Source organism: Falco peregrinus, chromosome 7, assembly GCF_023634155.1.
Source record: "Falco peregrinus isolate bFalPer1 chromosome 7, bFalPer1.pri, whole genome shotgun sequence".
Lineage (NCBI taxonomy): Eukaryota > Metazoa > Chordata > Aves > Falconiformes > Falconidae > Falco > Falco peregrinus.
Window position 1 is genome coordinate 79106886 of NC_073727.1, and position 23974 is coordinate 79130859.

The 23974-nt window shown below is 37.8% G+C and overlaps 1 protein-coding gene across 5 annotated transcripts in view; it reads left to right on the forward strand.

Moving 5' to 3' along the window:
• SMAP1 (small ArfGAP 1) overlaps positions 1-23974 on the forward strand; it is a 96074-nt gene that overhangs the window by 54756 nt on the left and 17344 nt on the right. For all 5 annotated transcript variants that reach the window (XM_055809576.1, XM_055809577.1, XM_055809578.1 and 2 more), the window contains one exon: positions 18500-18584. In XM_055809576.1, coding sequence (XP_055665551.1) covers positions 18500-18584 — 85 coding nt within the window. The remainder of the gene's footprint in view (positions 1-18499; positions 18585-23974) is intronic.

A 23974-nucleotide genomic window follows, 5' to 3' on the forward strand; every position in this document is an offset into this window, starting at 1 on the left:
TCATTCAGGCTGGGGGATTGGGATTATGAGAGACATGGTTGGAACATGACCAGTGTGTGAACTGGGGAGACTGTATGCCCCAAGAGTTGCAAAGAATGGACTGAAGAAGACTGTGTTTACAAACGATCAAATGGTGTAAGGAATAATACTTTATTCAGTAAAGGCCTTGAATTGAACTATTTAGAACAGGGAACTTGGACTGAGCTGTATGAATGACTTGAATTTCAGACCAACTAGGACAAATCTAGGTTTTTTTCAAGACATGCCTTTTTATGTCTATCTGCAGTACAAATTCAAACAGAAAAGACATAACTAGGTATGACATTGTGAGGCTTTGGGATGCTCCCAGAGTTCAGGGGGAGAAAATTCATGTGCCTAAATGTTCAGATTTTCTAGGGTACAACTTTTTCCATAGTATAATTTTTAAATGAAAAAAGCCTGATGTGCATCGATGCTAGCAATTCAGAATTAAGCCAGAAGTGATGTGGAAAACTGCCCACGGAAAATTTGGCAAGTATTTCTGATATCCAAAATTAGAAAGTTCAGCTAAGTCCATGGCACTGAATGCTTTGGAAGTGTTTGAGTTTAGCACTGTGTATGTAGGTGTTTATTTTAGAGGTTTCACATCAGTTGAAGACTTTCATGAAAATATGTGATGGTTTCACCATGAAATACTGCATATTGAGGGCCACCGTTATTGTGAATCCACATCTAATTTATTCAAAGCAAGCCCATTTAAGATAGTAAAGTTAAATGGGTAAGATGTAAAGAACAAACTTTTTTTTTCTACAAGCTACTTGTGCTTTTGCAAACTAATGCTGACATTCAAAGTCAAGACTTTTTTCATTCTGCTGAACATATCAGGATGATGAATGTTTCTGAAGAATTGCAGCAGTTAAACTTGATGAACTGAAGTACTATTTGACACTGTGAGCTTAGTTTGTTTTATTATATTGCATTTTGAGTTTGAAATTGGCTCTTGTTTGCATGTCGAGTTAAGTGACAGAAAAGGGTCAGTTAGAGGTTATCTTTCAGTGGTAGTATATCAAATGCTGTTTTTCTTCCCCAAACTGGAGACTAAATTGCCAGCTTAGACTCAGCAGTAATGGTGAGTTGCTGCCTCTCAGTCAGCTGGTACCAACCACCACCAGAAGGCCTGCATTGCGGAGGTACTGGCATAAGTTTATTTGCATTTCAAAAGTGCTAGGTAACCCCTCAAATAAAAGTGAGGGCAAATTATGTTAGTAACTTTTCCCCTTCATATAGGAAAAACAATGTGTCAAATATTCATTTAACCAAATAGGAAGAACTTAACGTAGCCTATTAGGGTGGTGTTTTGGTTTTCCCCCCAAGAACACCCAAAACTCCCACAAAAATCAACCTGTCTGGGCAAGTGAGACAAGAGGAACTATTAGTTCCCATTAATTCTCTGGCGATGCTTTTTACTTACCTAAATTATTATCCTAATCATTTTGTACAAGGAGAAATTAGTTTGAGCAAAGTGCTCTAGTGTTCTTCACTTCTATATATATATGACTGGCACTGTGAGAATGAAAGCCTGCAAAATTTTTGGTGTCCCCTTAAACACCAGTTTGATATAAGTGATATATTTAGGCGTTTACTTTTAAGTTGTAGGAATAAGTTGACTCACAAATATTGACCTGAATGATAATTTAAATGTAGAATTACATTATACATGTTCTATTTTCTTTATTTTGATACCGTACTGAAGATATATTTGCTAAATCACTCGAATAGTTAATATGTTTCCCTAGACTTCAAAACATTATTTGTCTTTGAGTAATTTAATTTTTAAATGGTTTTCTTTATATTTACATAAAAAATGTAATATAAATTTAAATTATAATATATTGGCAATCAAGCGTATTCATGGGAACAGAGAAATAGAAACGGATTTTGCCTTCTGGTTGAATACACAGTCCTATTTATACTCTTAGTCCTTGTTTTCACAAATTCAAGCTAAGTAGCTATGAGCTGAAGCTCAGGAGGGTTGAGGAATATGTGATAAGACTTAGGGCAACCTGTTTCCTTGCCTCCGACCCCCACAGAGGGTGGAGGTTTTTAAAGCTTCTCTTTCTCTCAGTCTGCATTTTATGGACCTGTCCCAGCCTGGTTTTACATTTCTAATCATACCTTTTCAGTCTTATGGAAGAGATCAGATTATTTTGGGTTCTTTGGTTGCTTCTAATGCTAATCTGAAGAAAGGCAAATCAAATTAGATTCTTTCCCAAACTGTGCAATTCATTCCTTTTGCAGCTAACAAAGGACTACTTATGTTTGAGGATTGCCTTGAAAAATAGTCTTAATGAAATTAGTCTGGCATGGCTCTTATTACGTATTGGGACTTGTAGACAAAGAAATTAAGAAATCGATATTGCAGGTAGAAGCAATTGAAAAAGAAACCCTTTTTTTTTTTTTTTTTTTTTCCCCTCAGATGAGAGGAAGGGTATTTGTCTTTTTAGTGTTGGAAAAGGAGTCAACCTACAGGAAAGGTATCATGTTTTTTCCTCAGCCTGGTGCATGTTCTCTGTATTGGCTTGATCCTCTCAACTCTGGTCTGCAGCAGAACAGTATTTTAATGTAACTTTTTTTTTTTAATTCTGCAGAAATGGAATCTTAAAACTGTGAGAACAAGCTTAGGGTTGGCCTGCTTTGGTTAAATTGGCCCTTAAATTGCCAAACTATTCTTAACAAAAAAGTATTGTTAAGTATGCTTAGTTTTAATTGATCCTCAGGTATATTTTTGCTCCATGCAGGGTCAAAACCACAAATTGCCCTGGGTTTTCGATTCATAATACTTATTAACAGATGGCATTTTTAGGTTTCTCCTGCTTGCTTGTGACAAGCTTCGCCTTTTTTCTACTGACTTTGAGGCAAGTAGGAAGACCACATCTACACATACTTATCTGTATATTGAACGAAAAAAAGTGGGCGCATTTAAATAAGCAGGAACTAAATCAGCCTTATTCATGGATGGATGCTATCTTCAGATAAAAACTTCTGTATGACCAAGACTTACTCATTCTGAGACATTTGAAACCACAGGAGCATGCATGATTGAAAGTGCAAATATACAATCACATCTAAAAGGTTTTATAAACATTATAGTACTAGTTAGGAGACTGTATACAATCAAACACGTATGCAAGAACAAAAACCATGATGTTTTTACAGAAGTGGTACTGATACATGGAATTGAATGTAAAGAAGGGTGAGGAGCAGCTGGACTCAATGATCTTAAAGGCCTTTTCCAACCTAAACAGTTCTATGAATCTACATCACTAAGAGCAGGAATAGGACATTTAATTTAAATAATGTTACTCAAAATAATAACCTTTTCTTGTTTTGAATAAGACTTCCTTTTTTTCCCTAAAATAACGCAAGTATTGCAGCATGAGCAAAGCAATCAAGTATCTTTGTGTGTTCTGTTTCACTTTACTGTGCTTAAGCTAGTACATGCTTAAACTCCTTAGGGGAGAGAGATCTCACTCCAGTGTGTGACCATCAAGCTGGGACAATGTGGAGTAGTGGGAAGGACAGTCAGGTGTGCAGATGTTACTTAAGAATAAAGATAGTAACTCTATTTTCCATAAAAAATATTTTTAGATGCTACTGACAATATTAAAAGCGCCAACATTAGCTTAAGCTTTGAATTGTTAAAAAAATAATTAAAAAATCGCCGTAAGAGGTTTCAACAAGCTTCCAAACACTGTCATGCAACTTTCACTGTCTTCCAGTTTAGATTCATAGCTGATGTAGGTATTGATTGTGTGGCTTTTTACTGAAAGGAATGAGTATTTATTTGAACTGTTGACTTTATTATGTTTTGATAGGTGCTCATGGCACTAGAGCAGTTGCACAGAAAACTTTATGGCTCTGGCATTCATCCTGTTACATAACTGTCACCACAAAATTAACTCAAACGTGTTTGTAAGGTAATACTGTAGCTACAGGTATACAGAGATAAAAGCAAGATAAGGTAGAAATGATCTTTTTTTTGGAGGAAATGAGCAAGTTTCTTGCTCTAATTTTGTGAGGTGCTAAGGATGGTACAGAATTCTCACCGGTTACCTAGTTGTTCAAGTAACTAGCATCTCTTTAATACTGATTTCCTTATATATCAATCAACACTGTTGATCATCTGCCATCAGTTGCCTCCTGTCTCTGTTGAAAAAGGGGTTACAACTAGGTGAGCTTGTCTTTCAGTTTTACTTCAATTTTTTCCTTTCTAAAATTGGCACCTGCAGCTAGAAAATGGAGGCAGTTGTGAGGTTGGTCCCCATGCAGGTCAGTGTACTGTTGAAAAATAAAACTGTCGCACCTCCCTGCCCAGCAAGCATGGCCTCTCTCAACTTGAGGATATTGTACTTTATGTCAGAGTAAGGTACTGCAGGCTTGTCTGTTAAGCAGGTAGTGTAGTAACGTGGGAACTTCTGGTCAAGATGACCTATGTATTTTTTGGTCTTACATACTTAATCCTCGGTTTATACTGTAACTAGATATCAGTGTATCTGTTTCCTTTGTTTAGACATAGACTGGTTTAGTGGTGTAAAAGAAATTGGTTGAATTTCAGCATAAATGTTGAAATGTGTGCCTGAGCAAGCGAGTCATAGCCCTTGTAATAACACTTTGAAGGGTCAGTTGTAAAACTTCTGAATCTTTGAAGCTGTGAGTCTACACAGTTTTAGTGATCCTTACATATTGAAAATTGTAAACACTCATTTTCAGAATATCCATAAATTTTAAATAGGTTCACGTTATTTAAACTGGAAGAATAAAAACAGAAGTTTGACTCATTTGACTTGTTTCCAGTTGAGATGTAGACTGCTAGAGTGGATTGTGGCTAGAATGCGTCTTGATAGTGTTAAAGATTACGGTGATATGGAGGGTGAAGATGAAGAAAATGGAATCAAGTAAAGGGAGATCTCTTTTTCAGTGTTGCTTGTAATAAGTTAAAACTAATTAGTTTCTAAAGTATTTGTTTCAAAGTGATTAATTTTGAAATAAGAACAAAACTGAGGGGAAAAAACCTGACTGGCAGAAAAAACTAATACAGCTAATGGTTGTAGACATGAACAGCTAATGATGCATTAAACATTTCTCCCTCTTACGAAGTTCTGCATTTGTGAAACAAAATTATCTACTTGTGTATGAAGGATGATAAAGTACTTGTCAATTTGCTCCTAACTTCTGTAGCAGCGAAAGAAAAGCAACAAGCTGATACAGAAGTAAGAAAAATTAACCTATGGCGCTACTTCAGTCTGATTAGCTGTCAGTGACAGGATTGAATTTCCATGGAGCTAATGGAGAGGCTTTTAAAAGATGCATCTCTCTATACTCTATACACAGTATGCTTAGACTTCTTAAAGTGTTTGTATTGTACTGCTTGCCATAATGATAGAAAAGATTGGCAGTACAGAGTATCAGTCTACACTCTAAGAAACAGAACTCTATTAGGAAGAATCCCAGCTCAGAGGTGGTTTATATTCAGTGTGATGCTGTAAGGCTGTGTGGCTAAAACATAAAGACTGCAAGAATCAGAGGAATGACAACAGGGAGGAAATCCAGAATAATCTAATGAGTGAAAACAGACCATAGTGATCTGCTGCTCCTGTGTCCGTCAAAGGAGACTGGTGAGGTGGGTCAAGGAAATTGATTCTCCCCCAGGAACTCCGGGCAAGTAATTGTATACTAGGCTGCGGGACTTATGGGAGGTAAAGAGAAAAGAATTTGGGGGTAGGGCAGAGAATATTGTATGAAGCTTATTATGGGATGTATAGGTGACAGACCAAAAGTAGGGAAATTGAGGAGTCTCAGTGGATTGAGATGGAACAAGTATGAGGAAGTAGGAGGGAAGGGGATAAAAAGGGACAGTCACGTACATGCGGGTTGCCGGGCAGTATGCTTCTCTGAGCCCTGCGCTTGATCGCTGCAGGCTGTCCTATAATCTTGCCAAATTCTATTTGCAACCACGTTGTATGTGAGTATGTTGTCTCTTCTCCGTGTGTGTGTGAACACTAGCAAACTTCAAACTGGACTACCAGATAAGTAGGATAACAGACTGGTGTTGACCATAGCCAAAAAGGCTGCAGGTTTGGGGAAACTAAGAGTCAGCAGGGTCAGCAACTGCATATACCAGCATCTAGAAGCCAACTATTGCAAAGGCAGCATGTCTAACACTGGAGACACCCATGTTGTGCTCATGCACATGTGTAATAGCAAATCTGCTGTACTAGCCAGCGAGTAGGATATCTGCATTTGGAAAAATCCAAGGTCTGAGCTGGTCACTGGCTAAGGATGTAGGGTCTTGATAATGGATGAACTTAGTTTTCATACAAAAAGCATTTTTGAGCAAAATTCCACTTTGTTACAGTTCAGGAAAAGATTACAAAGCATACCTCCACAAACAGGGATGGAAAACAGTGCTTGGATTGTTTTTTCACTGTGAACTCGGTCAGTTGCCATGCCTGAAACAGCTCATTCTTATCTGGATTTGTATGAAGAATGAACTACAAATACATAGCCCTTAATTCTGATTGGGTACACTAATGTTGCTCTGTCTATGACTCAAAAGGTTTTTAGAAGGAAAATTGTAAAAGAAAACAGCTTGATGAGGAACTAGAATTCAGCATTATTGTTATCTTGCCCAGGCCAATGAGCTCAATAGAAATGAAGTAGAAATATGTAAGCTGAGTTCATATAACCATAGAACTGAAGATGTATTTAAAACAGCTTATAAAAATACAAATCATGTTTATTTCATTTCACACTTTGACCCTAATCCAATTTATAGCTGTCATAGTGGGATGCTGGATCGCTACAGCTTTAAGATGCATCTGTCTAGATTTTCTACTTCATAATGATTTCTTCTAAAAGATTTAAAAAACAGGTTTTATCAGATTAAAAGTAATCTAAATCAAGTTCCATCACAAGATAATACAAAGTAGGAAAAGGGTTGATAAACAGCTTTTCCCTCTGCCTCTTGTGTCCTTGTAAACAGATCCTTGCTTCAGGGCTCGAATGCAGTCATTCCACAGATACAGAGCGGCACCAAACTCTGCTCAGATCCTTACCCCCAGAATCCCTAGAAGACTTTGATAGCTCTGCACTCAGACTACACCACCTATCGTTCTGTGCAGTCTTCCCATCTCTAGTTTGGCTTCAGGTTCCTACTTCTTGTGACTGTTACGTAGCATTCATCTTGCAACCTTTTGATGCCTTTCTTCAGGAGCCCAACTTAGGGAGAAGGAGCTTGCCCTCTTTTTTTTCAGACTCTGTTCTGAACTTGTCAGCTTAAGAACAAAATATATTTGAAAATTAATGCATACAAATAGTATTTCAAATATGGTTGATATTATGTAGATTTAATACGTTAATATAAGAATTTAAACAGAAAGATTTAATATTTTCTATTTTGCCATAGTCTCAGCAGTAAGTATAAAAAGAAAGACAACTTCATTTTACTAAGTTTTCCCTTCTACAGTTGCATACTTTGTTTTGAGCAAGGTAAAAGGGCCTCAGAGAATGTCTGATACATTAGAAAGGAGCTAAACTGGTTCAGCTAAGTATGTGACCTGAAAGGCTTTAAGCCTTCTTAGAATACATAGACTAAGGTAAATGAAATCTGAGCCAACATTTTAAATTCAGTTAAAATAAAATGGTGCTGCGGGGTGATCAGTAAGTAATAACAAAGGAATAGTCTTAATCCACTTTCTGTAGAAATCATTAGCGTATTAGCCTAGACCCAGATAAAATCTTACTAATGGAGCAAGATTATGGTGCAGCTGTCTGTCAGTTCTGCCATGAAGTTTTTAATTCAAATGACTGAAAGATATAACACATTTTACATAATGTACACATACCTTGCCCTAACTGTGAAAATCTAATGAAATCTGTATACATAAGTTTTTAAAGTGGAGATGTAGGTCAAGAACCACTTAACAATGTTTTCCTTCAGGACTGTGTTTTGACTGAATGACCTCTATGTGTACAGAATCCTATTTAAGAACGACAATAAAAGGCAATTCAGTTCTGTTGGGTTTTTGGTATAAATGCCTTAAATTAACTTACCTGCATCAGTATGAGTAGTTCAGTGTCTAGAGTGTGATTCACTAGAATAATTGTAATAGACTCCTAAGTAATAAACTTACATTTTCCCTTTGAGTTAGCTTTTTGAGGTAATTCCAGTTTTTTAAATAATTGGCAGCTTTTTTTTGCTTGGCATGCAGTTTTTTCTCTTGATTAGTAATGCGTCAGAGTTTGCTTGCAGAGTCACTGTAGTCTGTACAACTTCACAATGATACCGTTGTAGTGTATCTTGTGATTCAGTATTATTTGTATTATATATGTATGACTTGTATGCTTGTTTTCTGGCTTTTTTGCTAGTTAAGCAAAATAGAAGTTCATCGCTTGGTAAAAGCATCCTAAGTTTTGAAGAGTTAGTCTGATCTCTAAGTTTCTTCATATTTAGTTGCAAGTTTCAAAAAAAATGCTGGTATCTTTTAGGAGGGTAAACAGAAAAACACATTTCATTTTTAATGTGATTTAAATTGAATATTATGAAGGGATTAGTTTTTACTTATTTACGTCAGATGCAAAAGCTGTAAAAATGTTCTTTAAGAATTCTAGAATACCTACATAAGTATTGCTTAAATAGATACGGACTAAACTAACTTGTATAGTAGAAGTATATGAGCTGTCAGGAAAAACCATACCTACAATCCTATTGCAAGCTTATAGTAAATTACTAACATTATTTTCTCATAATGGAATTCTCAAATGTTTATGCTGTCTGGCAAGTTTTATTGCAAGCAGGTAATGAAGAGGGAAGGAATCCAATTACTTCATGCACAAGACATACAATTCCTACCTAATAAAAGCAAAGGAAGGCTTTTGTTCAGTAACCATAGAAGCGTCTATGAGCTCTAGTGAGTAAACTGGAAATTGCTTTTAAGTAAGTTAGAAGTGCTTTTCACTAAATTATTTGATGGATCTTCAGCTTTCATAAAGCTTCTTGCAGTTAAGGTAGAGTATAGAAATAAGAAATACATGGGTAGTCAGATGTGTATGAAACAGACTGAATTGTAGATTCATATGAATTTTTCATTGAAGTAGAAAATTGAGGAAAGCGTGCAGAGAAGTATTTTTTGTGTGTAATATTAAAGTATGAAAACAGGAGCAGATAACTGGAGTGGACAGCTGATGGATCAGATTTTTGACAGTAACTGATATTTTGCTTCAGAGTAGGAGAGAGATTTACTTATGACTGCTCTGACTGGAGAGTTTTTCTACTTCAGAGGTAGTCATGTGGCTTGTGTCTTGCACCATGTATGCTACCACTTCTGTGTTCTCAGGTAATGTAAATGAGAATAAGGTCAATGTTAATAATAATAAGTGTTTCTGAATTATTCACATTAATGTCTTGTGGTAGTGAATTCAGAAAAAGTTCCACTTGGTTTTAAAGTATTTTTTGGGGTGGTTACATTTCTATTGGGTGTGATAAGCCTTTCAGACCTGTTAAAACCTTCACGTTAGTACATACGAAGATAATTGGCATAACTTTGCAGAAGCAGAAAATGGAAACTTGAATTACCTAACATTATTCTCTTTTTCTCCCAAAGTCACTCGTTTACAATAAATAACCACAGTATTTTCACTGTGTGCTGGCACTTTTGAACCAGGCCTTACCAAACAAGTTTGTTTCACCATTGTCAGTTCCAGTGCAAAATGCCCTCAGCTGCCTCTGTCAGAGGAGGGTGATGTTCTGAACAGGGATGTGCAGAAGAGTAGACCATGAATGCAGAGTTTAGACTGACCATAGGTTCTGGAGTGTATGGTCATACTAAAAAACGTTGTGAAAGGATTGCAGTGTCCTTAATAATTTCACAAATGTGGATTATTTTCCTATTTTGCTACAATAGTAATTAAAAAAAGAGAATGGGGTTAACTGCAGAGCCACGTGGTTGCTGCTAAATCTGAAAATTCCTTTTTTTTTTTTTCTCCTTCTTATTAGAAGACCTCACGTACGTTGTCTGTTTTGTCAAACAGACAAGTTGGTGTAAAGCTTTCCACTACCCATCTTCTACACCTAGTAGCCAGATGTGTATAGGCACAGTGCTGAGAATCGGGAAAGGACAAGCTGTTGTTTCGCAGAAAGGGAGAATCAGTAACACCAGCGACAGACCTCACAGAATGCTGTTATGTACGTGAATTTAATATGTGTGTGTCTGTCAGTCGTGGTGGCAGTGACCCTCCTTTTTGTCCTGCCCATGAGATAACCTTATCCTTTGTATGGGCTATACTGTAATCTTTGTACAGAGGGAGGAGGAGGATTGACTTGGCAATGCTTTCATTATACTTCTTTTCTCTGAGGCAGAATCAGTTACTCATTTAATGGTTACGTCCAAAAATAGCTGGCTGAACAAAATCTGATGAAATGCCCGACTGAGACATTGTACATCCTACAGTATGCATTTTGTGCTTGAGGTGTTACTTAGTGTTTTTCACAATCCCATCTTCTGCAGACTTGCTGTCTGCAAGAAAACATAGCGCCCATTCCAAGGAGTGGGAGTTCACCTTTGGATGAGTCTACTGCAAAACTGTAATGCTCAGATTCAGGGCTCTGAGGGTTATGTATGCTAAGCTTTGGTGGGAAAACGGGACTTGGGAATTCACTATGCTTTGTAGGGTGAGTTCCGTATATAGGTTGATTCACTTGACTAATGTGCTCCTTGTATCTGCTTGGTGAACTCTGTAGAATGTTAGAGAAAGTGAAGAGAAGGCAGTTATGAAGAAAATGAACCGACAGTGGTGAAGTATTACTGGCTGTATGTGTATATGTACATGTGCACATATATAGTCCTTGAATTTATTAAACAAGGTGCTTAGAGGTTGGCTTGCTTTAGTTGGCAAAACAAGAAACATGATTGTGCAAAAATAGCAAAACTAAAATGATAGTTATCAAAAGCATTGCATCAATATGGCATGTGTTGATAGGGCAAAGTTCAGAGGGCACAATGTCACACGGTACTGAATATCCCTTCCGTCAGTTCAGGTCAGCTGTCCTGGCTGTGTCTCCTCCCAGCTTACTTGCCCCCAGCCTGCTTGCTGCAGAGACAGAGTGGGGGAACACAAAAAAGCCTCGATGCTGTGCCAGCACTACTTGGCAGTGTTTTAGCCACAAATCCAAAACATAGCACCATACCAGCTGCTATGAAGAAAGCTAACTCCATCCCAGCCAGACCGATACAGGCAACTAGTGTGCAAAATGTATGGTATAAAGTAGGTATCAGTCCTCTTGTCCTTGTCAAAGAAGGGTCCTTATTTACTAGATAACTTGCTTTACAGTGACATAAGAGAAAAACAAGTCTGTAAAATCAACTCTAGAACTTAATGTGTGAATAGGGTAATTAACACTGTTACTTGCTGATTTAGTTGGTTTCATTTAATTCAGGAGGTGTTTCACATAAGTTGAACTAGAATGGTGTTACTAGTGGTATATCAAGAGCAATGCATTGTGAGAGTTCAGTAAAAGGTAATATTGGTTGGTATAAAGCTGAGCTTTGCTGTTTAAATTGAGACCCATTAGGGACAAATAAATTTGGAGGTTTTTTGCTCTCCTAGTGTTCTTAACCTATTTATCAAATTAAACCCTCAAATAACTTTTATTGCTGCACAAAATGAGTAAAGAATACAGGAGAGGGCCCAGCAATGCAACATAAAATGTGGGTTGCTGAATTAAAAGATACTCTTTCATGATGGAATGGAAAACTTTCTTCTTTTAAGTAAATTGGGAAGTTTTTTTTTAATGATGCTCTTTGATCCTTAAGGATGTAGTCAGAATTTGAGCAAAATAAATCTCAAACCTTTGGTACAGATTTTTGTAACTTTTCCACTGGACTGGAAACTACTTTAAAATCTCGGAGATGAACTGGTAGGAAAATTAATAGGATAGATAAGTGATTAACCCTACTGTTTCCTAATGGTAGGAAAACTAACAAGATTGATTAAAACATAGGCAGTATCTCTATGAGTTACAAACAGACTGGCTGGTGCAGCCTCCACTAATGAAGGCATCGGCTCAATGCGAGTCTAAGAGGCTTACATTACATAACAATATTAAAGCAGGAGTATGCGCTTGCTTGCTTTAAAATTGTAATAAATTATAGATGGCCTGGTCCTCTCCACAGTTGCCTGCTTTTGAATTTGTGATGGTTTCTTAGCACAAAACATTAGTTGAACAAGGTGCAATGTGGAGGTATATGCAGATTGCCAGCATATATAGTTCTGTCCACTTGACTTTCAGTGAAAGTGTGTAGAAATTAAATGAAGATCCAAATATTCAGCAAAGTATTTTCATTTTATTTGAATAGGAAAGAGACGCAGCTTCTCATCTGTGGACATAATTTTGCAGCTGTTAATTTTGTTATAGGAAAAGTTTAAAATAGGAACTTCCCATAAATATTTGTTCTTTAGATACTGAAAGGTGATTAATCTTGTTACCTAAGGAATACTTACAGATAAGGTATTAGCACCATGCTGTCACATTATGTTTTTATTGTATTGTAGATGTACAGCAGGCAGGATTTAGATGTAGATTGATTTGGGTATAAAATTGGAAATTTGTCATCACTGGATACTAAATGGTGAATTGAATGAGAGCAGAAATTTAAAGAGGGAATTTTCCATGATAGCACCTTTATCAGTTTTTAGCACACAGCCACGTACACTTGTTTTATATACTTCTAATAAAATACAGTCAACGTAGGACTTAGGGAAATGTTATCCATGTGATTATCTAATATTTTGATAATTAGTCTACCTTCTAAATATTAAGCCAAAATGCAGATACTTTATAAAGGAGTAGCACATGTGTTAGTCTATCACACAGCCTTTTCAGGAGAACAAAAAACAGAAGTTCTGATCAGACAGTAGAAGAAAAAGCTACTCTTGATCTTAGTCCATTCTTTCTTGACTCCTTTAAAGTACTCACCTTCCCATACTGTCAGCATGGCATGTCTCTCAGAGGGTCCTCATAGCAACTGTTACTTCTCCTGCAGTAGTACTTGATTTTTTTTTCCCCAGATTCTGTTTATTAAGTATGGTGTATTAATATTGCATAATATTCCTGCAGAAGATGCTTGCGCTTAATTGCTGAAGCAATCTAAAAAGCTGCTACAAAAATGGTCTCTGAGAGCAAGCTTCAGGAAGAGGCTATGATAGATACAGATGAGACAAAATCCAGTAAGGAATGGTTACTCATAGGAGAAAGGGCTTGTTGCTACAAGACACAATGTACAAGAAACACACACAATAAACAGTGTTTCTGTGCATTAGGCATTGCACCAGACAAGATGGATAAGCTCTTGAGAAATCACAGTATTCCCGAGAAGGTTGCTTTAGCCCCTTCCAGTGAGAAAATTAAGAGATTGTTAGGGTGCCAGAAAGCTTGAAAGTCCTTCAGCCTTGGCAAAAATGCCTACCAAGAGCAAATAAAATAGCTGACAATTTCTGTGTGCTCTGTCACTTGAGTGAATCACAGAATCGCAAAATGCTTGAGGTTGGAGGTCATCTGGTCCAACTCCCTGCTCAAGCAGGGGTCACCTAAAGCAAGTTGCCCAGGCCTGTATCTGGGCAGCTTTTGAGTAACTCCAAGGAGGGAGACTCTACAACCTCCCTGGGTGACCTGTGCCAGTGCTCAGTCATCCTCACAGAGAAAAAAGTGTTTCCTGATGTTCAGAGGGGACCTCTTGTGTTTCAATTTGTGCCCATTGCCTCTGGTCCTGTCACTGGGCACCACTGAAAAGAGCCTGGCTGCAGCCTCTGCACACCCTGTCTTCACATACCTATACACGTTGCAACTCCCTTGAGCCTTCCCTTCTCTAGGCTGGACAGTACCAGAGCTCTCAGCTCATATGAGAGATGCTCCAGTCCCTTCATTATCTTTATGGCCCACCACTGGACTTCTCCATTGTGTCTGTCTCTCTCCTGCTGCAAAACTCAGAACTGGACAGAGCACTCCAGGTGTGCCTTCACCAGTGCTGAGTATGGGGAAAGGATCACCTTCCTCAACCTGCTGGCAATAAATAATTGTTCTAGTGCAGCCCAGGTGAGATACCATTAGCCTTCATGGCTGCAAGGGCAAATTACTGGTTCATGATCAACTTGGCGTCCACCAGAACCTCCAGATCCATTTTTGCAAAGCTACTTTCCAGCTGGTGGTTCCCTAGCATGTACTGGTGCCTGGGGTTGCTCCTGCCCAGGAGCAGGACTTTGTACGTCCCCTTGCTGAACTGCATGAGGTTCCTCAGACCATTTCTCCACTTGCTCAGGTCGCTGGATAGCAGCATAACCTTCTGGCATGTCAGCCACTCCTCTGTTTTGTGTCACCTGCCAACTTGCTGAGGGTACGCTCTGCCCTATCATCCAGCTCATTAATGATGTTGAACAGGACGGGACCCAGTACTGACCCCTGGCATACAGCACTAGTGACTGGTCTCCAGCTAGACTAATCACTACTCTCTGGATCTGGCTGTTCAGTTAATTTTTCAATCCACCGCACTGTCTGCTCATCTAGGCCCTGCTTCATCAGCTTCTCTATGAGGGTCTTATGGGAGACAGTGTCAGAAGCCTACTGAAGTCAGGGTAGACAAAGTGCACTGCTGTCCCCTTGTCTACCAAGCCAGTCATGACGTAGAAAGTTACTGGAGTGGCCAAGCATGGCTTCCTCTTGGTGAAGCCATGCTGATTCCTCCCAGTCACCTTCTTGTGCTTCATGTGCCTGGAAATGGTTTCCAGGATTCGTTGTTCCATCACCTTCTTAGGTACCGAGGTGAGGGTGAGCAGCAGGTAGTTCCCTGGGTCTTCCTTCTTGCCCTTGAAGATAGGAGTGACAGAAGGACATACTTAAGTGAAAGGTTAAAAGGACAGCACTGGGAGGAAAAAAACCCCAACAGTAAAGTATTACTGTATCCCAGTTACCTGTCATCGACGTGACTGCAAAAATTTACGATGCCCATACTGGATCTGAATAATGAGCATGTCCCCGCTTCTCCACCGGAGATGCGCTTTATAGGTGAAAATATTTGTTAGATGTTGCAAAGTTAATTCTTTATTTGCCTCCTTAAGTTGGTAGAAGTACCTAGTACCTGTTGAACTGGGATAACTCTAATGGGTTATTGTGGCTTTTTTTCAAAACAGTGACTCAGTTTTTCTTAAGGCAAAAAAAAAAAATAAATCCAAGTTGTGCTAGATAATAAGCTGATCAATGTGGAGGATGCAAAAGAATTTACTCCCTAGAAGCTTGTTCTGGCTTCGGGGGTTTTTTTAGTGATATTTGTAAATAAACAGTTTTCAGTAATCTCAGAATAATTTAAGGCAGAGAGCATCGCTTGCTTTCAATAGATACTCCAATGTGAGAACAACCTTGAAGAATAGCATAGTGGCCATTAGTGACAACTGTGAAAAATGGAAATGTAAGGCCTACATATCAAAGATGTTTTGATGCTCTGCTGTTTGCAAGAACGGTGTTTCACAAGAATGTACTACTACCATAAAACTGATTTTGAATGAGAAGCTGTTAATATATGAGCTGAACTAAATACATCTAGGAGTTGCTATAACCTCATACTTCATAAAACCTCACGTGTTGCTAAGCCAACCTTGAATGTTGTAAAAAAAAAAAAAAAAAAAAAAAAGTAGCCCCAGTAACCTTGAAGGCTCCAGTTGAAAATAAATGCACAATATTGTGTACCTGTTCCCTTCATAGCAGATTTTTAATGCTATATTTAGTTTATTTAATGCTGCTTAGTCTCTTACTATCATGCAGCCTTTTCCCAAAGGACTTGACAAATAATAGTTTATCTAGTACTGATGTCAGTACTTAAAAATAATTGCTGTGGGATTCAAGCAGACTAGTATTAGAAACTGAGGTGAGTCGTAGTGCAGCAAGATTCCCAGGCATTTTTCATGCTATATTGCACCTCTGCAAAATGCGGTAGTCTTTAGATAAAGCACAGCACTAAATGAAACATTAATTTTAAGAAATGTCACTGCCTTGTTATACAGTTTTTTGCTGTTGCACACTTGTGCTCACTCTGTGCAATATTTAGCTTTAACATCTCTAAAGATCACTCGCTACATAAAGCTTAGTCGTGTATTAGTCCTGCTGGGGCAAAAGTACTAAAAAGAAATTAAACATCACATTTCTCTTTATGATTTGGAATAAAATTTTCAAGTAGCACCAGTCTGACTGACTTTTTTGTTCTTCTCTGAAAGTTTCAATACCTTGTTTGTGCCAGAATTATATAGACTGGAAGGGACCTCTAGAGGTCCTCTGTACTGGAGCCAGAAATATGGCATGATCTCTACTATAGAATGCTTCAGTCAGGCGTTGCTTTCCTTTATACCTTCAGCCAGTGGACCACAGTACAGTCAGGTAGCCCAAGATCCATGAGGCCAAAGAGAGAGCTAGAGCGTCTTAAGAAACGCCACGGTAAAGGTGTGTTATTTGGGTATTCTCAAATCAAGAATAATTGCATGCATGCAAGCTTCATGTTCTAACTTATCCTATTAGTGCTAACCTTACTTAATTTATTCCTAAGTGTAGGTGACTTTAGAGAAGCCCCTGTCCATCTACGAATCATGGCAGGCCTTAAGCACCAAAAGTATCTTCTGATACTTTTGCACAAAAGCCCTTGTATGTAATGTGAAACATCTCAACCAGAAATAAAGGCATATGGAAGTTTAAAGCTGTTTTAAATCTCAGACAGGAGGATAGGAAATTCCAGCAACTGGTGTTTGTCATGGTGAGAGAAGGAGGAGGGGGGGATCCACACAGTATTGCAGGTAAAATTAAGGGTAAGAGGAAGGAATTTTTTTCTAGATAGCTGCTGAACATTGCTTTGTGTGACCACTATTGTACAGATGAAGTACTGGTAAATTGTTAGGAGACGAATAGCTTTTTTTCATTTTCCAGACAGAAGGTTAGTGGTTGGTAAAAACCATGTAGCTGTAAAGGAGCTGAATAGTGCTTTCAGGAGAAAAACTCCATCAAGGAAATGAATGCAGTATTAATGTCTAGAAATATCTGCTGCACTAACATGCTTGAAAATAATTTTGCAGTCTTTCTTAAAGTAACTAACTGTGAAGTGACCTTAAAACCCTATTAGTTTAAGTACTGGCAAGGGAGCAAAATGGGAAAGAAACTGCTGATCAAAAAATATAGCAATGATATTGGGAAAGGGTATCTTAAAGGATCTTATTTTTGTAGAAATTTGTATTTTTGTAACTTGTATCTTCATTGACTGCCTTTCTTATTTAGAGTGTAATGAAACAAATATGCATTTAATAATTATTGAAAATGTTATTTGACAGAGCAGAGAACCTAAGTAGATTATTCCCAATACATTTTTAAATGTTTAGTTTAGGTGATGAAATTTATTTGCTACAATAATAAGTACTAAATAAGAGAGTGCTATTTGAACTCTGTTTAGTTCTTACTAATGTGTGCAGAAGTGTTTGGATTTCTCTGAAAGGTTTGCATTCTGAACCCACCCTGTCAAGTTTTAATTTATTTCAAACTTTTGCTTTTATGTAGTTATCATAAATCTGATCTGGACTAATGAAAATTTGCACATTTAATATAATTCTTACAGTTTTGCTTTTCAGTTTAAAAACGTTTTTATTCAATGTTCACAATTGTTAAGCAGTTTAAGCAGAAAATATCGGTTTCATGAAATCAAGCAAAGTGTCAGAAATGCTTCTTTTTACAGCCTCTGTGACCGTGATGTTCCTTAAAGAGTTGGAGAAGAACCAAACATGCAAAACTTTATTATATTCTTTTCTGAAATACTGGTAATTCTGAAAGATGTTCATAATAATTTAAATTATATGGTATGTTTACTGAGGTATGGTCAGTTGTAGAAAACTTTATTTTGAAGGGTCACTTCTAAAAAATTCTTTATATATAAAAATTTACTTTCAGAAAACATATTTTTTTCTCATAACAAATATAATTTCTTTTCTCTGCAATACTGAGTAGCATTTGGAATCAGTCTGCTATTCGTCAGATCCCATACTCAAAGGTGAAAGTTGTAATACAGTATAGAATCAGGGAATCCATGGAATATTTTTCTAGCAGGTGGTTTTCTAAACAATTTTGGTCTTGAACAAGGTATGTTCTGATATGCAGTGGTTCAGTTTAAGATTTCAGCTTATTTTTAACCTATCCTGGAACTCAGATTTATTTTAAAAATGCCTGCGTACCAGTAAAGGTGTAAGGGTATTTTTTTACAGTCATGTGCCGTGTCCTTTATGACCATAACTGCAACTTATTCCATTGCGATAAACAAATGTAAAAAAGGGCTTTTACTTCTGATACTGGAGCAGCATGTTTAATGAGAATTTTTGAAGCGCTGTATCTTTTTCAGAAAGGTTACTTTTGTGGTTTGTTTTTTTTTTTTTTTTTTTTCCTTTAAAGCCACAGAAGAAAGAGGATCAGCAATCAGAAGCTAAAGCAAGTCCAAAAAAGTCATCAGAAGCCACTATTGACCTCTTAGGACTTGGTAAGCAATACATAATTACCTGTTTTTAAATCAAACACAGGTATGTTGTTTTGTATTTTAATAGAGATACTTCTGTTTTATCTGTGTTTACTGATAGGTGAATTTGAAAACCATAAGATTGAGCTTATGAATTTGTAACTATAAAGGAAAATGCCGTAGGGATCTGGGTATATCAATACTTGTGTTTTGCTAAGGAGAGTAATGAGCTCCTGTGGGAAGGGGAAGTTATCAAAGTGATCTTCAAAAGGCTTATGGATTGTGGTATTTCAATGTTTATGGTACAAGTGTACTTTTTAATGAAAACACTGAGGTCATCTGAATTGTATATCTATAAAATAACTGATATCATAAAATACCTATACTAGTTAAAAAAACAGTAAACTGTCTGACCGCAGCTGACTATTATCTCATAAAACTAAATATATTGGGCATTTCAGTGTTGTATACTGACTGTGACCATCATTCTTTTTTTATCTAATAGACCTTTTTGTTTTCTGACTGGCAGGTAACTGTGTATTTGTCTTGTAAATAAACTGTTGGACCCAAATAATGTAATTTGCACTGTCTGTCTATACCATGCTTTTATGCTTTTTTCTGCTTGTTGAAGGTCATATTCATAAAATCTGTCTTTCATTTACCTAGTGTTACTGAAAGTGTGTTTTTTCCATTTCATAGCATCTTAAAATGGAACTCGTAGAATGAAATATTACAGTAACTATTTTATTTCCTTTTGTTGTTCACTGTTAGGGAAGGTTTCTAAGAGTTGTGAGTGGATATTAAGAGTATTCAATATGTATCAATGTCATGGTTATTCTTAAATAGCTACGTAATTTCTACAGGATATTGGGAGAGGCTGGTAAACTTTTAAATGTATTTATTCTAGAAAATTGGCTTCATAGAAAAATGTTTTGTTGGTTTTTAAGTTTTGGTTTTAAGATATGAATAATGTTGCAAGAAAACAATAAATATCTTCTCTGTTTTAGAATTCACACTATCATTCAAAATGCATGTTATTTTCCCTTTGGGTGTAGAAGAGCTGTGAAATACTACTTTTGTACCGGTTATGTGTGTGTTGCGGTCCATATCTCATTCCAAGTAATCTGCCGCCATAGGCAAGCAAATCTTAATTAACACAGTAGAAGTTAGATTATGGATATAGAATGAACCTATTAAAAAAAAGAAAAAGGGTAATTTAGACTTGATGGAAAACTGCTTTTCCTTTATTTTCCTTTACCAGACCAACAACCTAATTAAGAGCTAAAATTTGCTAGGATTCTCTATCCTTTTAGTCATGTTTTGGAACGAAACTTGGTAACGCTGTTTTATGATATGATAATAAACTCAGATTACATAGCCTAAATTGAGATGTAATATGCAATAGAAAGAGTGTTATAATTGGTGTTCAACAGCTGTGCTTCTTCAGTGAGATATACAAAGGGCAAAGTTTATAATTTGTATGTTAAAACCCAATAATTTTAGAGGAGGGAGTGTTTAAAGATCTTTTAAATAACAAATTGAAATGCAGTGTAATAAGCTAGTAGCACTTGAAATCCACTGAGCTGCAAATGAGATACGTGTTAATGCAAGCAGACCTGCGTGTTTCATTTGGAGTGTTGTCTTTTAATTAATGCCGGCAGTAGACTCCTTCAGATAGTATTAAAATGAAGATCACTTCAACCCAATATATCATAGAACTGTACAATAGCCCAGGTTGGAAGGGACCTTGAAAAGCCATCTATTCCAGCCTGTGGGAAGGGGAGCCCAGGTGAGATTATCTAGCGTCCTGTCTGATTGCATCGTGAAAACCTCAGGTGATGGAGACTCTACCACGTCTGTGGGGAGGTTATTCCAGTAATTGATCTCACGGTAAAAAATGTCTTTCTTATGTCGAGATAAAACCTCTCCTGGTGCAGTTTGTACACTTTGCCCCTTGTTAAGAAGATTTTGTGGCTCCTGGTGAATAGAGAGTCTCTGTCCTCCTTTGTAGCTGCCTTTTAAGTACTGGCATACTGGGATAAGATCTCTCCCGAGCTTTCTCTTCTCCAGGGAGAAAAGACCTAATTCAAGCAGGTTTTCCTCATCGGACAGGTTCTCCAGCCCTTTGACCATCTGTGTGGCCCTCCTTTGGACCCTCTGCAGTCTCTCTGCATCTTTCTTGAATTGTGGGGACCAGAACTGGGCACAGATGTGGCCTGGCAAGCGTTAAATAGAGCGGGATGATCTCTGTCTCGGCTAGTAATGCCGCTGCGGATGCAGCCCGGAATCCCATTTGTTGTTGCAGCGGCACACTGCTGATTAAAATGTTTGATATGTCATATCAAGCAATATTAAAATGTCTGTGATAGCATAGCTCATTCTTCGTACTGAGCAGACATGTTTCTAATGAGGATTCGTTCTCTTAGGACTTCATTTCTGCAAATGAAGAACAGTAGCAGCTTTTACTAGGGCAGACCAGTATCACTTATGATAGCAGATTAAGTAATTTGAATGGATCACAATTCCTGCTAGAATAAATTTGGCTTTCAAAACAGCCCAACTTCTTGCAAAGTATTTTCTTGAGTAGGTTCAATGCTGGCTTTGGGTGTAGTGTTAAGCTTTGGGTTATTGCTCTTTTTGTTTGTTGGGTTTGTAATAGTGACCTCATCAGAAGGTAAACATCCTGTGAGATAGGATTTATCCAGTGAAGATTGTAGCCAGACAAGATAATTTTCTAAAAATAGATTGTTTTTTGTTTTTCTTTAGAAATTGCAAAATTTTCAAGATAATATGCTTAGGCAAATTGTATCTTTAAATCTTGTAACAGCACAGAAGGCATAATATCCTCAGTGCCTGTACTATCATGTTTGTGTTTCTTCTGAGCCTTTTGAGATACAGATTCATGTGGTTCCCTTGAGTTCCTTCCTGTTCAGGGGGTTTATTATTGAGATGCTGCTTGGATATTCACTTTTTGATGATCCAGCAACCTTTGTGGGTTTTGGCCTTTTGATTCAGAGTAGATTTTAGTTCAGTATTCCATACGCAGAAAGGTGGGAAAACAGACATGTACAAGCTATATAGTCTTCTACATATATATATAGCTCTTCACAAGCAATAGAGTTGGTGTTCTTGCTGTGGAACCCCAAATTGCTTCCCTCTCTTCCCAAGCTGTAAGAAATCGCAGCCTATTTCTGTAGGCTAAATCTGAAGCTGCTTTTTTAGGGATCGCTACAATTAGTTGCATCTTGTCCATGCTGAAAGAGTGCCTATTGAAGTTGTGGGGACTTAAAATTGATGCTAAAATCAATAATATGGGATTTCATAACATTGATTTTTAATAGGGGAATTACAGGAAACATTTTCCAGTGTGAAAGTCCCAGCACGTAAACCATAGTTCTTAAGCACTTACATCATTGACAGTGCTGAATTTTCATCTCTCTGGTGTTAACCTTGCGCTCTGTGCTTCTTTTAGGGGTTTTGTCTTACAACGTAGATGTCTCCGCTTACTCCAGATTGATGTAAATCCAGTTTTTAAAAATACTTGTAAAAAAATTATATTATAGCTGTGTATGATAGTGGTAATCTTTTCTTGGAATATCACACAGGCAATTTTGGATATTCTGTTTGTCAAGGTATGTCACTTAGAAATTATTTCAACATTCAGAAAAAAGATAAATTACTATTTTTAAACTACATTACCTTGGAGAATTATCAGAAAGAAGGAAAGTGCGTTTTACATATTCTGCATCATTTACTGGTTAGATGTGCCCTTCATAAAATAGGCAGTTGCACATTCTGGAATAACCATTGTAGTAAGTCACAATGAATGACCAGAAGAAAAGAGATGTATTATGTGGTTGTGGTTAACTGAATGTGATGTGTGGGGCCTTCATCCAGCATGGCTGGAGGTCAAGTATGATCTGCTAAAAGCTGCTTGTCTGCTTGTGTGGGGGAAATACTCTCTGAAGGAATTCTGTGAAGTTTTGAGAGCTTAATCACGGTATGAAGTGTAGCTGGATGTTGCATAACAGAGAAATGTGCTTTTGTTGGTACTGTTTGGTAAGGACCGAAGCAGCATGGTTGGTCATAAGTTGGAAACCTGCATTTAAGATATAATAAAGTTACGTTTAAGTGTCATATATGTATATATAGATCATAGACTCATAGAACCATAGAATAGCTTGGGTCAGAAGGCGCCTTGAAAGGTCAGCTAGTCCAACCCCCCTGCAATGAGCAGGGACATCTTCAACTAGACCAGGTTTCTCCAAGCGCCATCCAACCTGGCCTTGAATGCTCCCAGGGATGGGGCAGCTTCTCTGAGCAACCTGTTCCAGTGCCTCGCCACCCTCATAGCAAAGAATTTCTTCCTTATATCTAATCTAAATCTACCCTCTTTCAGTTTAAAGCCATTCCCCCCTGTCCTGTCACTACAGACCCTGCTGAAGAGCCCCTCTCCAGCGTCCTCGTAGGCCTCCCTGAGGTACTGGAAGGGGGCTGTAAGGTCTCCCTGGGGCCTTCTCTTCTCCAGGCTGAACCACCCCAGCTCTCTCCTGTCTTCATAGGAGAGGTGCTCCAGCCCTCTGATCTTTTTTGTGGCCCTTCTCTGGACCTGCTCCGCAGCTCCATGTCTTTTCTGTACTGAGGACTGCAGCATGGTCTCACCAGCACAGAGGGGCAGAATCACCTCCCTCGACCTGCTGGCCGTGCTTCTTTTGATGCAGCCCAGCACGCAGTTGGCTTTCTGGGCTCCAAATGCACACTGCCAGCTCATGTCCAGCTTTTCATCCACCAGTATCCCCAAGTCCTTCCCTGTAGGGCTGCTCTCAATCCTTTCATCTCCCAGTCTGTATGGATACTGGCGGTTGGCCTGACCCAGGTGCAGGACCTTGCACATGGCCTTGTTGAACCTCATGAAGTTTGTGTGACCCCACTACCTGAGCTTCTGAGCATGTTAACATTTGTAGTATTGCTGCTATGTTAAGATTATGGTTAGGTAAGGAATGTGCATACCCAAAATAAAAACAAATATAACAACTTGAGGCGTACAGCATTGTTAGCTTTCTGGCTTTCCACCTTTTGTTCTAAGAAGCATTATATAGACATGGCCTCCCCATGAATGCTTGTTCAGTTCTGTGAAGGTTTTAGCAGTGAATAAAATTTTACTAATGCAGTTAAATAATTCCACAGTAATTTTGGACAGACAAACTTTGTTTGTACTTTTGCCCCAGATTTTGTTTCAAGTATTTAACTATTTCTCTCAGATTTACCTTTTTAGTAATTTGGGGTAATAAATAATCATATGCATATTCTCCCTCTGTTGCAGGTATTGGTATGGCTGTCATGAGCAATTGTATATATAAAAAACACGTGGCAGCTTACAAACTTCTTGTGAATAGTTTGTCCCATAGAAAATT